The sequence below is a fragment of the Aquila chrysaetos genome, chromosome 21, assembly GCF_900496995.4.
Source record: "Aquila chrysaetos chrysaetos chromosome 21, bAquChr1.4, whole genome shotgun sequence".
NCBI lineage: Eukaryota > Metazoa > Chordata > Aves > Accipitriformes > Accipitridae > Aquila > Aquila chrysaetos.
In genome coordinates, this window is record NC_044024.1 from 427,389 (window position 1) to 441,875 (window position 14,487).

At 44.3% G+C, this 14,487-nt stretch overlaps 1 protein-coding gene across 2 annotated transcripts in view; it reads left to right on the top strand.

Moving 5' to 3' along the window:
• The window catches only part of HEPH (hephaestin), a 30,725-nt gene extending 19,271 nt beyond the window's left edge, over positions 1–11,454 (top strand). For both annotated transcript variants that reach the window (XM_029997192.2, XM_029997193.2), the window contains 7 exons: positions 154–285; positions 1,255–1,361; positions 2,107–2,329; positions 3,798–3,937; positions 4,304–4,466; positions 5,642–5,674; positions 7,291–11,454. In XM_029997192.2, the coding sequence (XP_029853052.1) occupies positions 154–285; positions 1,255–1,361; positions 2,107–2,329; positions 3,798–3,937; positions 4,304–4,466; positions 5,642–5,674; positions 7,291–7,535 (1,043 nt within the window). In that variant the 3' untranslated portion in view covers positions 7,536–11,454. The remainder of the gene's footprint in view (positions 1–153; positions 286–1,254; positions 1,362–2,106; positions 2,330–3,797; positions 3,938–4,303; positions 4,467–5,641; positions 5,675–7,290) is intronic.
• The last annotated feature ends 3,033 nt before the right edge of the window (positions 11,455–14,487 follow it).

Here is a 14,487-nt window from a genome sequence, read left to right on the forward strand (position 1 = left end):
GAGGTAGAGATAAGGTAGAGAAGAGGGAGGGAAACACCATAAATATTATAAGGGAATATCTCCAGGGAGAAGGTGTGGAGAGAGAGGTGGGAATATCCTCAGGAGATATGTTGACAGTTTTTGCTAGTCTGAGTACATTATTCCTATCTCAAGGCCCTTTTCTGTGGGCGGAAGTGGGAGATATTCTCAACATCGTGTTTAAGAACAACGCCACACGACCCTACTCCATTCATGCACACGGGGTGCTGGAAAGGGAGACGGGACAGCCGCAAGTGGCAAACCCTGGTAAGTCACTGTGGTCTCCAGTCATATTCCTGTATGGGCTTACAAAGCTAATTTTAGCCTATAGCTAGGCTGGTTTCCTTAAGTAGGCTTAGACGTACTTGTTTTCTTATGGTAGAGAACTAGAACTGAACAATAACCTGAGTTCACTGTGGTTTTAGTGATACCATTTGTGTGGGAATGGCAGCCCTGGGAGTTTATCTGCTCTGACTTCTAGGATAAGTGTAGCACAAACCTTTCTGTGTGCAGCCTTATCCCCTCCTCTGAGCATGACCTGTCTATAGGAAGGAGAAGGGTGGTGGCGGTTTACAGCTCAGCCAGTCCTTGGTAGCCCTAGGCTGACCACCCATGATGGGGGAAGCCTGCCCCTCTTCTTTGGGACCTATACTTTTTGTGGTGTGCACAATAGTATGAAATAGGAGAAATTCACAATTGCTTGCCAGGACGTTGAATGAAATCACCAATTTGTTTCATGGTCCAGATGTGAATTTGTATCATGTTTGGTCCCCTTTGACTTGCACAGGCTGTCTAAGCACCAAACAGGTTTTCAGTTGGGCCCTGTCTTTCTGACATGTATTACTAATATGCAAACCAATACTTTTAAAAATGAATTTGAATGAACATCGTAAATATACTTCAAAGAGAGGAAAGATCATCTCAAGCTCCATCTGTACTGAAGAGAGGTGGAATTTCCTTGGTCAGATCCAGTCTCAAAGGTGGCAGATAAAACAGAGTTGTGCTGGTACCAGATAGTGTGTGCATCCTGGGACCCCTCTGCTTTGCTTGTGAGAGGGGAGCTTCCATCCTGTTTTTCAGTGTTTGGGGAGGGAAGATGCAATGTCCAATGAAATCAGAAATGAATTTGCACTTTGGAGACGGGATCTTCTTTTTTTGCTTTCCTTTGCATGCTGCTTAGCAAGCTGGCAAGTGGGTGTATCACACTGGTGTTAATGGTCCTTCTCTGTCACTCAGGTGACATTGTGACATACCGATGGGAAGTTCCTGAGAGATCTGGTCCAGGGCCAAATGATTCAGCCTGTGTTCCTTGGATCTACTACTCCATGGTGGACCCAGTAAAGGTAAAATAAAAGTTAGAACCAGAAAAGCCCAGTTAGACCAATTTTTCTCCCCCTCTAGAAAACGTTGTGATCTGGATGCAATTTGGAGATTGGCCCAGCTGAGAGGTAGAGGAACTACCTGGTCACATGTCCAGTGTCCTCCTGGGAGAGGAAATCCTCCAGATTTGTCCTGATGTTTGTCCTTATTTTTTCCAAACACGAACCTTCATAAAACAATTCCACCATCTCCTTGACACTGACCTTGTATCAGAACATCTCCCAGTCAGTCATGGTTTCTATTGGTGAGAGCCATAGGGCTAATCTAGAAAGGCAGAAATTGTCCAAAATTAGGCCCCATGGATAAAGCAGGAAGATTTGAGCACTGCTAGGATCAGTTGTCATAGCACTGATTTCACAGGGAAACAACCTGGAGGATCCTGCAACAAACCATTGCATTCAACCCAGAGATTACTGCCTTTTTATCTCAAGTTGCAGATGTTTTTCCAGTCACAGAGTGGAGAATATTTTTATATAATTCATATTTATGACTTTTGGATTTGCATTCATAAGAGCATGTATAGTCTCTGTTCCTGTGCTTTGGTGGCTGATGTTCACCAATGAGAGTACTTAAATGGTGCTACTGTGTGTTTTAAGTGGGGTGATGCAGGGAACAGAAAATACGGTTGCTGAAAGGCAAAGAAGTGCGTACAAAAGGGAGAGTGAGAAGATCATTGCCTCAGAGGTTTTTCTCCTTCATTCTGATTAGGATATGTACAGCGGTCTGATTGGACCCCTGAAGATCTGCCGGAGAGGGGCACTGCAGTCTGATGGGATCAGGAAGGATGTAAAGAGGGAGTTTGCTTTACTGTTCCTGGTTTTTGATGAAAATCAGTCCTGGTACTTGGAGGAGAATGTGGAACGTTACAGTAAGGGAAATCACAAGATCAACCTGCTGGATGACAAATTTGTGGAAAGCAACAAAATGCATGGTAATGCCTGTTAGGCACCTGAGCACCCATTACTATCTATGCAAAGTTGATGTTGACTTTGCGACCTCTATAAGTAGTCAGCCACCCAAAATGCAAGAGCCTGACTCCTAGTGAATGCCTTCATCCTTTTCCATTGTCAGTGGCATGAACAGAATTAAACTGTCTGTTGTTCTCAATATTGCAACATATATATGGCACAAATCTCTGATCTACAATGAAGGCTAATCATTATGGCTGTCCCTGTCAGGAGGAATAGCAAGATATGGGCCAGAGGGTAATCTCTGATGTGTCTGAGTGACTCAGAACAGGAAATAAAATCAAATGTGAAATTAACTTGTCAGACTAATTTCATTCTGTTTGTCTCAGGACTGTTAGAATATGCTAGATTTCAAATTCATTGGCTAAGCTATGTGGCTGCAATACATGGCTTGGTTGTTGTAGTTGATTACCAAAAAGCCATTTCTACCACAGTAGGATGAATGCATTTTTCTAAATTAACGTGTTATGTATGATAATCTTTCTCCATATTATATCTGGATCTATCTGAATTATTCTTAGCAAAACAAGTCTCTTGGCAGTTGTGGAGATAGGAATAGTGAAGAGTTGCATTATGTATACTGTCATTACTGCTGGTTTTGTACAGATGATATAAGGAATCTCCAAATATACATGTCCATGAAGTTGTTATAGCTAGTAAAACCAAAACATTGAAGTTGGATGCTTGTTTTGGGCTACAGAAAGTGCTTATGGCAGATCTGGGAGCAAAGCACCAGTGTTCCTGCCCTCAGATCGTGTCTCTTTCCATCTTATTCCCTCTGTTGGCACACACATGGAAACTTTCATGCTCAGATGGCATCACATTCATCTCACTCACTGTTTCAGTCCTTTTCCTGCATTTGCAGTCAAAGCAGTATTCCTTCTGGCTGTGCTAATTATGAAATAATAGTCCTGCTGTGTAGCGATTTTTACAAGTGATCAGTATGTAATGTGTGCAGCCAGCATGAGATACAGAATGACAGGATTGCCTGTTGGCAGGATTTACCTGTTTTCATTGTTCAGCAAGTAAATTTGTCAGAGATTTATGTGTATATAGGTAGATACATATTTCCCTATCATTGGGCTAAGAAGGCCATTTTTACACATCTTGACTTCTAGAAACAACCACCTCTGGCTGACTGCAGGTTTTCAGCAAGAGGTAATTTTTGAGATTTGAGCTGAGCTACAGCATGGCCTTGGATGCAAGTCACTTTTCCTATCTGTTAACAGAGTGGATAAGTAGTTGAGCTGGGGAGAGACTGCCAAACTTTTGGGGGACTATCATATAGAAGACACCAACTGTTGATGCACTGGTTGCTATGTGAGCTCTGTAGCATCTAACTTGACCTGCATGTTCTTCCTCTGAGATGGTTCAGTGTCTTTACTGTTTCAATAACAGCCTTTTCTACTCTGTCTGTTATTTTCTGCGCAGCAATCAATGGGAGGCTCTACGCGAACTTGCCTGGGCTGACCATGTTCCAGGGAGAGTGGGTGAACTGGTACCTGCTGGGAATGGGTCAGGAGATTGATGTCCACACAGTCCATTTTCATGCTGAGACCTTCATGTACAAGGTAAGAATATCCTGCTGATGATAAAGCAGAGACTGACCACCAGTATCATCACTTTTGCTTGACTCTGATGGACTTGAACTTCTTGAATGATTTCACAGCAATTTCATCTAACTAGGAAAGGGATGTGATTTTACACATCCAAATCTGACTCACTGAGCCTCTGTATTGTGCTGGTATGTCTAGCTTAACCCTCCTTAGGCTTAGGCATTACCAGATTGTGTTTGCTTTCCCAGCTACAGCCCTGGAACTGCTCTTTGAAATCTTTTTTTGAGCTATTAAAGTGGTCTCCAGAAACACTGACAGAATTTTCATTCTGAAAGGATGCAGATAGCACTGCACACTAACAGCCTCCATTCCCTTTAACAGAGTGGCAAAAGCTACAGAGCAGATGTTGTGGATCTGTTCCCTGGGACCTTTGAAATGGTGGAGATGTTGGTTGGGAACCCTGGGACATGGCTGCTTCATTGTCATGTGTCTGATCATATCCATGCTGGTATGGAGATAGTCTTCACAGTCTTGCCTAGACCAGGTAGGGAGCTATCACTGATAGTTACGGTAAAGTGTTGAACAGCATTTTCTACTACTGCTGCTAAATTCTGAGTGTTTGCATCACACTTACAACTCTTTTACGTACCATAAACAGCCAGTTAATTGAGCAGATAATTACTTAAGTACCATTAATTTAAGACGTTCCATTTGAATATGGTAATACATGCAGCTGGAATTAATAACAAATTGGTTTCTGGCGTTTACATTGCCTACATTACTATTATGAGTTTTATTTTAGCTTGTGTCTGAGAAGCAATGTTCAGCCATCAGCTAGTAATTGTTCTTATTAAGAATATTACCTGTAATCTAAATGCACATCCTAAGGCTTCTCATTTCACCAGGAAACACTGGGAAGTGCTCAAAGGTGAGTTACACTCTGCACCGGGTTTGGCTGCGATGGAGTTAATTTTCTTCATAGCAGCCCGTATGGTGCTGTGTTTTAGATTTGTTACCAAAGCAGAGTTGATAACACACTGATGTTTTAGCTGTTGGTGAACAGTGCTTGCACAGGGTCAAGGTCTTCTCTCTTACTCAGTAGCTTGGGGTGGGCAAGAGACAGGGAAGGGACACAGGTGGGACAGCTGACCTGAATCGCCCAAGGGATATTCCATACCATATAACATCATGCTCAGCAATAAAAATGCGGGGGAGTTTTTCCAAAGTAGCCGTTGCTCAGGGACTGGCTGGGTATCAGTCTGCTGGTGGTGAATGATTGCTTTTGAATCACTTGGGTTCTTGGGGGTTTTGTTTAGTGGGGTTTTCTTTTGGTGTTCCCCCCCCCCCCCTTATTAAATTGCCTTTATCTCAACCCACAAGTTTTTTTTTCCTTGTGTTTGCCCTTCTGATTCCCTCCCTGATCCTGCTGGGGGGTGAGTGAGCAACCTGTCAGCCGGCAGTCAGCCCACCACATGCTCAGAGCCTTTGATTGTGCTCTTCTTCAAAGGCTGTAAAGGGTTGTGCAGCAGGAACGGGTCTGCTTTTGAAGCAGGTAATACAAAAACACTCTTGGTGTGAGGCAGAGAGGGAAAACATTGACAGGAGAAAAGAAGACCTGCAAGCCCTGGAAAACCATGCTGCCTCTGGATCTGGTCCTTGCCAAATGTGCCATGTTCTAGACTCTTAACACTTTCTCACCCTCTTTTTGTTTCCTTTCAGAGCCAGCACTTGAAGTTGTAAACTACAGCGCAGGTAAGGTGTATGTTGCACTGCTAAATACTGTCTGTGTGTGTGAGGTGGAGGAGGAGGGAGCTCTCCGATCGGTACAGATTTAGATCTGTTTGAGGAGAAGGGAGGAGCATGAACACCACTTACAGCCTCTTCTCTGTCAGGCTGGCCAGCGTGTTAGTCTGAGGCCTGGCTGCTGATGGACAACAGGGAGGGTTCCAGGTTGGTTTGTTTATCTGTCCTCCAAGTGTCTGTGCTCTGATGATAAAAATAAGGAAGTTGGGCTTGTTAGGCTTGTTTTACCATGTTAGGTGAAAAAGGTTAGTGGCCTCACATTCTGTTGTACTTGCTATGTATGGATTCATCTTCAGAGGGGAGCACAAGCTTAGAAACTGGCAGAGATTCAAAGGGTTTTAAAGGAGGGTGTTGCAAAGGAGGTGATTTTTTTTTTTTTTTTTTCTTACCCCTTTTGATCAAAACCCAAGGGGCACCTTAAATCAGTTGTCCTGCCTTCTTGGACTGTCAGTGACTATGTGGTTTAGGGAATTTTCACATTCACCATTACTAGCTGAAGGGACTGATTCAGCATGCAAACAAGCACATCTGCCTTCTGATCTGTTCTTCTACCAAGAAAAGAGCCTAAGCACATGCCCTGGGTCTTTCAGGTATTGTAAAGAACAGATGTGAGAAGATGTTTGGTTGAGCAGCACCAGGGAGAAAGGGAGTAGTAGATAAGATACCTTTAAAATTTTCTGGGGTAAAAGTCTGAATAGTTTATGGTGGTGATTTCTTTCCCTGATTTTTTCATCTTTCTCCACAACTCCACTTTTCAGCCATTGTGAATAAATCCAGATTTCAGAGCCAGCTCAGACCAACTGAAAATACAGCCATCTACTTAGAACTCTTCAGTCTTTCCCTACTGATATGTCAGTCATTTCCTTCCCAACAATGTTTTCCCCTCTCAAAATTCGGTGTAAAGAAGAGTAGGAAATGTGTCAGGGCAGTAATGACAATATTAAATAATTCAGTTTTATACCATACTCAGGCATCAGCCTGTGTGTGCTCACCAGGCAAAAACCTTGATCAACAGTTGTTACCTGTGCAAATAGCCACTTTTCTCAAAAGGTTGCTGCTGCCTCTGTGTGGAAGCATAAGAGAGCTCAGGATCTTAAGTGACTCACCACTGGCATGACTGAGCAAGTGCACTCTGAAAAGTGGTGGTTAGGACAACAGCCTGTGCCTGGGGAGCTTGGAGCAGGGTGGGGAACTCGCAGCAGCCCTGGTCCGGATGCTCGTTCTCATCTCCATATTTCTGTTCCTAGCTTAGCCACTGACTCCCCACACAACTGCAGATCACCTCCCTTGTGAATGGGGACAGCAGTGGTTAGCTGATTTGGCTGAATAGCTGTGAGACATGGTAAGGTCCTGGGATGGAATGGATTAGGTAAAAGAACCATTCATTCTCAAATTTCTGTGTGACCTCAGGGATGAGGGTCTGTTAGATGGATGGCGACTGGGTCTCCTTTGACTTGCTTTGATTGTGTTGGGTCTTTCTTTTGCTCCTTTTTAAAATTTCTTGGAACCTTTCAGTTGTAGTATTTCTGGCTCTCATTGGAACTATCTTTTTGTTTGTCTCTCAGAGTTGCCACCTGAGGATAAGGATGAGTCCCAGAAGATCATGTTTTTTGGAGCTAAGTTGGCTCAAGGGCAGATAGAGGCCACAGTCATCACTCTAGCCATTGCAGGAATGGTGCTTTTCCTGGTCGCCTGCTTCCTCCTGGGAATGGTCATCTATCTTGAGAGACAAAAGAGGTTAAGACGCAATCGGAGGTCCATCCTGGATGACGGATTCAAACTCATGTCTAAAAAGAATTCAGGGCTATGAAAGCCATGTACAAACTGCAGGTTGTGTGCTTGGAGCAGAGGCTGGATGGTTGCCTACAGCAAAGTTTTTTGGGGCTTCATTTCAATTGTACACTGTACTTCTAGAAGCTAAGGAGGGAAAGCTGGAGCCCTGACCTCTTCATACATCTTCTTCAGCACTCTGTAAAGAAAAAGTCCGTCCAGGAGAGGTCTGAGGACCCTTTGAACTGACTGAAGACAAGTAATGAGTAGAAAGGTGCTTCTAAAATACTCCTCTTCCCCAAGAAAGAGAAGAGACATTTCCCCTATGTTCTTCTCTCCAGAATAACTCCACTTGGTCTTTCTCAGCAGACTAGCTTAGGCCAGATTCCAGTCTTGCTCCATTGCCAGAGCTGAGTTGGGAATTGTCTCCCAAGAAACTGTGAGCCTTTAAAGTAATTAATCTGAAGGGGGAAGATAGTCTTTTCATTTTTGTGAATCAATTAAGAATACAGAAAAGAAAATGTTAATTTAGATTTGGATTGCTGTTTTTTGATGAGTAATTGGACAGATGCAAATTCAGGGCAGCACATGTCATGGTGTGAGAGAGCTCCAACAAGGACCATGGCAACAGCTGTGCCAGCCTTGCTGTGGCACATCCTTTTGCTCCCAGTACCCCAGGCAATGTGCTTTGATATTGGGCATCCTGTGTCTTGTGCTGGGAGAAGAAGCTTTTCCGAGTGCTGCAGAGCATCATGTTGACTTCCCTGCATTGCAGTTCTGTCGGTCTGTGTGCATGAAGGGCTGTACCTCAGCACCTGTGCAGCTCCTTGTGCAACAGGGTCAAGGATGCTGTGATGTTCTGTGATGTGGCTTGCTCTCATTCAAATACATTTCATTGAAGTTATCTCCAGAGTTGAGCTGTTGCCATGTTACTGCTGTGAGCCAAGCCAAAGACTCAGTCCTGTGTGAGCTGGAGTTTATGCTTGGGACAGAAGAAGTCAGGGAGTCCTTACCCCATTGTGGTGCAATGGCAGGTTTGTCCAGGCAAATGTGGCAACAGTGAGGGAGAAAGCTAAAGTGTGGTGGAATTTAGCAGTGCAGAGTGAATAAGCTGCAGTCTGTGGAGTGTGAGGTAGTGCAGCCTGAGATAAGGGAATGTTTGCCGTAACGAGGGGTTGTACTAAGGGGAGCCTTGCCTTTTAGATAGCACAGAATCGCAGATGTTAAGAGATGGAGTGGCCTGTCTTGATAAACAAATGCTCGTGGAGCATTGCTGTCTACTGAACCCTCTGTGGCTAATGACAGTACCCATGGGGAGAGGAGCCAGGTGCTGGGGGGAGCCTGCTTGGAACCAGGAGGGGATGGGGACATGGGGCTTCCCCTCCAGCCCTGGGGGTGCCTTTGGGTTGGGGTCAGGCACCTCCTGGTGCCTGCTCTCTCTGCTGCAGCTGCCTGCCAGGAGCCAAACTGGAGGGGTGGGTGGTGTAGCCCATGACTAACACCAGAGCTCTGTAGCCCACCCCGCAGGCTGTGGTAGTCGTCCTCCAGTGGCAGCCATGCCCACACACATCACAGTCACATCACCCCACATGTCAAGTACCAAGCAGTTCCCTATAAAATATCTATCTTCCTGGCTCACCCACCGAATCCCCATTATCTAAATGGATGCAGGTTAGTGCTTACATATTTCTGTCCCTGTTTTAAATTGAAAAGGGCATAAAAGAAATCCTTTCTGGGTGGCTTTCAGAGGCAATTAAAGCAGAGCCAGCTAAATGGCTGTAATGACAAGTGACTGCTGTAGGCTATTTAGGTATAACAGTACCATTTTATTTAGAACAATAGTCATACTTAATCATGCTCAATTCATGTTGGGTCCCTGCCAATTTCCAGCTGCCCTTTCCTCTGGCTATGGGGACAAAGCTCATTAATTTCCTTTCATTTCACTCATTAAGCCTGGTGAGGAGCTAGAGGGCTGTTGAATGCTCTGAACATAGGTACTCTTTGCTCATTGTCGACCCTGGTTCAGCTGCTGTTGCAAACCAGAAGTTTACAAGCCCAGCAGTCCTGGGTGAATTTTAGAGCTATGTCATCAGAAGTAAGAACCAAGCACGAAAAGTTGTGGTTTGTTTGTTTGGTTTGGTTTTTTTCCCCTCTCCCCCCCCCCCCCCCCCGCCTTGTGAAAAAATAGATCAAAAAATGTTCTCAGCCCACACTGAGACAAAGGAGTTATTGTAAATGTATTTACTTTCTTCAAGAAAACAGAGGGCAGTCACCCTTTCTTTAGTTCTTCAGCCAGTAGCCAGGGCGCTAAGCTGGATGACAGCGGACTTGGGTTTCAGCAGTGGCTGTGAAGCAGGGCAGCACAGGGACTTGGAGCTGGGTCTCCAGATTTGCATACATTCCTTAAACAGCAGGCTGCCAAAAGTCCTCCAATGTCGTGTTTTTTGGGCCAAGTAGAGCATCGGTGGCAGAGGTCTCTTCTCCAGCGTTGGTAGTTAGGACACTCTTCAGCCCGCACCCTAGAAGAGGCCTTGGCTGAGCGGCTGTTTTGGTGAGGACTGTGTCCTCTGATAAGCAATTCCACCCCAGACTGAGAAAACTCAAGGGAAGGCTTTGGACAAAACAGATCATTTTGCTAAAACCTTCTGTTGCAACAAACTGTGACGAAGAACAGTTTATCAGCAACTTCACAACTGTCTCTAATCAGAAGTTGGCTGTCGCAGCTAGTGGGCAGAGGAGGAGGAGGAGAGATGTTTCACAGTTCTGGTGACTGAGCTGGAGCCGCAAACAAATGTGTGTTTGCTTTGGCAGCAAGCCTTCTGTCTGAGCATCCTACAGTGTCTTGTTTGTGCTTATCCCTGATGCACATATGGCTGCCAAGGAGCCCACCTTGCTGTCTTTTTGAGCAGGTGACAGGATCAGGGTCTTGGCACTGCTGCTCCACAGGGAGACACTGGGATGGCAATAGCTCCTGCGCTGAGCTGAGGCAGTAGATTATGCGAGTGCTCCCACTTCTTTTGCCAGTGCAAAATAAACTAGCTAAGGTTAAACTCTGTTCTGTAGTGGTTCAAAATAAATCGTTTGCAATAATACACACTAAAAAGGATTAGAAGTGTTCAGGTCATCCATTAGCATGGCTCAGCTCATAGGGACGGAAGGACAGAAATACACGTAGACATGCTTTTAGATAGTTTGCTATAGGAAACTTAAAAAAAACTCCACAAAAAAACCCACCCCACTTTAATACGTGCTGCCAGTATGAGTCCAGAACAAGTTTATCTTTGTGGAGGAACTGGCCTCTCAGGTTTTGTATGGGATAAACATAAGCAGCAGCTAATATTTTCTGTTGTATTCACTTTAGGTAGTGCTTCTTGTCTGCAGTTCCAGGCCCCAATTAGATGCAATAAACTTTTGAGAAGTTTGCCTAGATGATCACTCACCCATTTAAAGTTACCCACACACTTGCAGGCTGTCTTAGGTGACAGCAAAGCTGAGTTACTCATTCATATGGCAGCAGCTGGACATTTGCAGCAGGGCTGAGATGAATAATCCCTTTATTAGTGCTGTCATCTTGTTCAGTAATGGGCACAATCACCACTACATTACTCTAGCAGGCAGACAGTTGCGTCCTTGCTCCATGTCAGGGCTGGGCCAGTGTTCAGCTGATGTTCCTTTGTACTCCCACTCATGCTATAGATGCGAGAGATGTGTGAGTCAAAAGCAGGGTGCTTTTTGGATGTGCACATGGAAGTATAAAATGCTGTCTTGATTTTTTTTCTCAAAATACAAAGGTTAATGTCAAATTAACCTGAGGCACGCCATAAAAAAGACTAACACTGGTAATTGTCAGTGAAAGGATTTGAATGTCTTTCAGGTGTAATGCAGTCTTTGGTTCTGAATTAAATGTATGGCTTAACATGCAGCTTGTTTTGTAATATATAATCGCCATGTAGACCGTTTACAGTGGTTATAATTTTGTTGACACAGCAAATTATAGGAGTGATTTTAAGTCTGGAGCTATGTGTATCTATACTGCCTGGGGAAAGGAATTCAAGCACAACAGCTGCCAAAACAAGGTGATGTGCAAGATCACAATCAGAGGATGGATCTGAGTAGAAGTAAAAGCTGGCCTCCAGCTTATTCCTATATGGAATATAGGAATAAGGCACCATGCATACACAAGGTAGCAAACTTGTCAAAGCATTAGTCTCAGAAGCAACTGAAGAATTTAGTCACAGACTATTCTGGTGATGTGAGAACAGGACTGGGCATGTGATTGATGAAACAGTTATTACTGGAAATTAGCATTTATGGTGTTAAAATTCAAAGACAGCCTGTCTTGGAAATCAATTTGTTTGTTAATTTGCTCCTATTTTGGGGAAAGTAAATCTATTATTCAGCAGGTGTTCTTTATAAACCTCCTTTCATATTCTTGAGAGACAGGTTTCATTCTGTATTCTTAAACTGAGGGAAGGATGGGAGAGGTGAAACAGTCACTTGTCCCCGATGAGCCCTGGAGAAAGAGTAAGGGAGTAATTCAGTCTGTTGGGAGAAGGTGCAGGCAAAAATCCTGCTGCCTAAGGGACAGTTAAATAGGTGTGATGCTGCTGCTGCTGGCAGCATGTCTGATGGGTGCAGGAGAGAGAAGTTCTCTCTGTTATTCAGTGTCATCAAGAAAAAGAAGAAATTCTGTCTTATCTTTTGTGTACAGAAGGATGTTGATGTAGCGGGAGGTTTTGGAATCTGTCACTGTAAGAAGCTTACAGAAAACCCTGCCTCTAGGACCTTCCTATCGGATCCTTATTTTTCATATTTAGGCATTATTTTCTTCAAATGAAAGTTTTCACTTTAGAGGTAAGCAAAGAACAGCCATCTGCTTTCAGTCAGGCTGACTTGCTTTGAGAGAAATAAACAAGCAGAAAACAAAGCTAAGGATGCCAAGAGAGCACGGTGTGTCCTTGCCTGCTGTGGGCTCCTTTCGCCAGCGGCTGTGTCCAGAACGGCAGTTGCTGTGCCGCAGGAAGGAGGTTCAGGTCGTCAGTGAGGAGGTTCCTTCTCCACTTGTCGGTGCAGAATACGGAAAGGTCCTAAGCCAAACATAATGTGCGGGCCCCCTCTTGTAGCTTCAGTCACTCCAGGTTTGGTGTTTGCCCATCAGTCATTTTACAGATCTCTGCTGTCGCCACGGTTGGGAGGCAGTGGGCTGGGTGATTTACAGTTAGATTTGGGTGGGCTTCTCAAAATCTAACCTATTGAACAAGACTGAGCATAAGGGTTGCGACTAGTCCAATTTGCAGACTCTCAGTTTGTTAAGCATCAAAAAACCCCAAAGTGTAACAGCAATGTGGGGTTTAAAACAGGTGCCTTGTTAGCTGTTTAACTGAAAGCCCTGCAGTGCCCCGGCTCGTCTAGAGGAACTTGTTAGGGGTGCATTGAGCTGAAATATTCTTCAACCTTCTTTCATCGATACTTTGTGAATATACAATTCACCAAGGATCATCTTGAAGCAGAGCTGCTATCTGAGCACAGTGGCTGCCCCTTCCTCGTGAGCCCACACTCCTCCCGGCCCATCCACACTCTGTCTAAAGATTTGGCTGCAAGTCTTGTTTCAGAATAGCTCGTGGCTCTTGGTTTTCTCTCTGCAGCCTTTAGACATCCTCAGCTTGGAGGTGTTTCATGAATTAGGCTGGAAGAACCAGCCAGGATCCCTTGGTGTTGCTAATTGCTAGCCTGAGAAGCCCAGTGTGTAATGAACCACCTCTGGGTATTGCAGTCATGACTTCTAGGCTTTTGTTAATATTCCAGATGCACAGCTCAGAAATGGCTTCCTTGTGGGCACTGTTCTCTTCCTAGAATGAATGGGACCTGCAGGCTGAAGGGTTTGCTGTGAAACTGCAAATTGTAGATGTAATAAATACCAGGTTTACTGTTGCTTTATAAGGAAGCTTCTGGGAAATCTTCTGCTGGTGTCATGGCTGAGTTATGTGATTTCCATTGGGTGAAGCTGTACAAAGGTTTGATAAAACTGATAGCAGTGTTTCATTAGCCAGCAAATTCCCAAAAGGCTGATCATCCATCATAGCATCCAATCACTGTCAGTAATGATTCAGGATGTGAGAGAAGGCCACATATTTTACCTCTTTGAGAAACTCAGATAAATCACTGTCAAGGTAAGTCATCGTGTTCAGTTGTGTTAAAAACCTGAAGAACAGTTACAAGGCTCACAACAGCAGTGGAGAGGTTGTGGGGAAAGGAGTCTTGAATGATTCAGCTCAGCCGTGGTAATGCAATGGGCGGAAATGCCCTGGGGCACAAATTTAGTTAAAATAATGGTTATTGTCTACATGCTGTAACCTAAGGAATTATAAGGAAGCAAGCACCTGACATCTTGAGAGCTTGCACAAGGCTTCAGGAATAAATTGCTGTTAGCTTCTTTATTTTCTAAGAATTTAAATAGAAATAGGTGATGTTGGCATTTCATGCTGTGCTACAGACAGCAATTTCATTCTTACCCAGGGGAACATCAGTATTGCTGATACAAAAACCATGTTACAATTTGGTGGATTTTGAATAGTCAGGTGAAATGGAACCAAGATTTAAAATTCTTCTCCTTCTATTTTGCCCAAATAAAACCTGATCAAACCAAACACCTTCTCAGATTCTGCCTATATTCAGTCAGTCTTGCAAACAATAATTCCGTAATCATCAAATACCTGTGTCCTGAGTCATACAACCACTGCTGTTGGCCTGTGATCTCTGTCAGCTCTTAGTTACGCAAGCATGGTCCATTGTGACTTTCCTATTAATCCTTTTCTCTTAGCCTGCTTTCTAGTGCTTTATTTAACTGACTCTGTAACCTCAATGCCTCAGTACTGCTTCCGGACAGCAGCTGCTTTATGGGTTCCATCCCTGCATACCCTCCAGGATCTGTCTCTCTACCTCTCCCAGGGCCTCCTGATGCTCTACACACTCCCGTTGAACTGGTTCTTTGG